Source organism: Dichomitus squalens, assembly GCF_000275845.1.
Source record: "Dichomitus squalens LYAD-421 SS1 unplaced genomic scaffold DICSQscaffold_395, whole genome shotgun sequence".
NCBI classification, from domain to species: domain Eukaryota; kingdom Fungi; phylum Basidiomycota; class Agaricomycetes; order Polyporales; family Polyporaceae; genus Dichomitus; species Dichomitus squalens.
This window is the reverse complement of record NW_006767277.1, coordinates 1-2360: the sequence shown is the minus strand read 5'-3', so window position 1 is coordinate 2360 and position 2360 is coordinate 1. Positions and strand designations below refer to the sequence as shown.

At 53.0% G+C, this 2360-nt stretch overlaps 1 protein-coding gene across 1 annotated transcript; it reads right to left on the bottom strand.

Annotated features, from left to right (window-relative positions):
• Positions 1 to 1359: 1359 nt before the first annotated feature.
• On the bottom strand, positions 1360 to 1679 carry DICSQDRAFT_176073 (uncharacterized protein; the record flags this gene model as incomplete). The annotated part of the gene is made up of 2 exons (XM_007371870.1): positions 1360 to 1610; positions 1664 to 1679. 2 exons carry the CDS (start codon positions 1677 to 1679, stop codon positions 1360 to 1362), a joined length of 267 nt encoding a protein of 88 aa, XP_007371932.1.
• Between the last annotated feature and the right edge of the window lie 681 nt (positions 1680 to 2360).

The following is a 2360-nucleotide window of genomic DNA, read 5'->3' as shown; positions in this document are numbered from 1 at the left end:
AAGGCTGTACTACTCATGTGGTACACACACAGCTTTGCTGTGTACGCACTGCTTCTCTGTGCGACTGTGCATCCTGGGAAGGTACTGTATAGTACTACGTAGCCACAGATGTACAGTAGTATATATAGGGGACCTCTGTACCCCCAATCTACAGTTCAGTTCACTCGAACATCTCCTCTCATCGCTCTAACAAGCCTCTTACAACCAACAACCCTTCTAGGTGAGTTGCAGGCTATCCGCTGTCGTTGCCACCCGTGGGAGAGGCCTTCGCCCCCCGGGTTCAACAACCCAAACCACGATATGGTCGTTGAATGCACATGTGTAAGAGATATTAGCTGATAGTTTGGATCGCACGCCGGTGGACATTTGTCTTATCCATAGCACATGATCATTGGAAGCAGGTAGAATACATTGAGGACTACTAGTACGCAACACGGAGATACTTATTAGGCACGCCGAGAACACAAAATCAGGCTGGGTTAGTAAAGCCACTTACCAACTCAGCAAGAGCAAGAACGAACCTTTGAGACATGTACACGACGATGTAAGGGTACAAGAGACCTACCGAAGAACATGGGCGACATACACATAGGACGAGGCGGAGGATCGGTGCCAAACTCATTGCTGAGTAGTCGAACCGGTCCTCGAGTGTTGAAAGGTGCGGACACCACCAGATGCAGAGAGCAGCGTCTGTGCATGAGCGGCCACAGCTCTGTTGGCGTGAACTGATAGAGGTGGTAATGGTGAACGTTGAGGGCAGAGGAAGGGACGGGGATGTAGCGTCGAGAGGCGTAGAGTTTTAACAGTCATAGTTTAGGGCAGGGCTCGTGGGACGGGGCCCATTGAGTGCGTCTCAAGCCAGAAGCACATGTGCATCCCATCTACAAGAGATCTGAGCAAATCATCAGCAGAATTAACGTAGAAAGAAGGCGGGGTGAGGATCGTGAAGGAAAGCAAGACACATTGCCACGTATGCGTCGAAATAGACACCCTCTTTGACGGTCAGCGCTTTCCATGTCGGGGTCAACGAGAGTTGCTCCCGTCTGTTCCCTCGACCCATGCCCTCTCTCCCTGACTTATCCTCAATCGCTCCAAGCAGCGACTAGTAGCAGCTGTCTATTCCGCGCACACCGTAGTCCTATGAATAGTGCAACCAGGATCTTGCGAGTCTCAAGGCCTCGCACATGCTTTGTGAATATCGTGTACACTGCCGAGGGCTTTGCCCGTACGACTGATACGGTGTTGGACATAGCGGGGACGTTGATAGGGACCATGTCGGATAGCAAGGGATGCCGAGTCGTTGTATCGCTTGTTCGGCGCCGCGCACCCGTCCTTCGTGAATAGACCTTCGTTGTCTACCTATGAGTAGCTACCGGCACTGGCGATCTGGAGCTGGGCGGTCGACTTGTCGCGCTTGTCACGAGAGCAGGTCTCGAGGCGGGCCTGCTCCTCGGCGTTCTGCTTCTCGAGCTCGGCGATAGTGTTGACGCCTGGTGCTTGGTCGCGAGGTGTACACCTCTCGGTGGAATCCGGATCATGCACAAGAATGGTGTCTCGCACTTGACTGCTAGTAGCGACTTGGACATAGCATACATATATCCGCATCTTGTCTAATGAAAAGTAAATGGTATCAAGTAGTAGCGCAAGATACATACCTAACTACCATTGCCGGGATCCATCCGCGCAGATGCGAGATGGCCAGATTCCGTCAGGCGAGATGGGAGTTGGTCAGTATTAGGCGGTGCTTGCGGTTTCCGGAAGGGGCAGGCCAGTTTCGGGCGCGGTGGCCATGCGAGACTGTCACAGCCAACGAGCTGTGCCACCAAAACAAACAAGGGCAAAGCTTACTGATGCAGAGGTTGGTGCTGAGAAGCGAAGCAACCAGAGGTGATACAGCAAGAGATGTGAAGAGATGTATTCCCTAGACTAGAAGGGGTAGTGAGGGAGGTAGGGCTGCTAGCTACCTACAGAGGAGATGGGGAATCGACGAGAAGATCAAGTCTGAGGTTCCCTGCCTCAGACTCCCTACTATATATACTAATACAATGGTGCACAGACCAGGTACCTATTGACCATCATTTGGTCAGAGTTCTCTGCCTCATGTCCTACCCTCTGACCTGCCTCATAGTGACCTTACGACTAATACCTGAGTCGTGCCGAGTCCGGACCCCTCCCAATGAGTAAGCGCTCCTGCTGTCACATCAGTCACCTGCCTGTGAGTGAGGATGGGCGCTCCTGGCCGTCACGAGGTCTGGGGTTCGATCCTGGCCCCTCCACTTTCCGATACGAGTTGTCCGCGGTCAAGGTGAGCGTCTGTCCCAGTACACATGACTCTCAGGTCACGTGGCTGTTGGAATCCT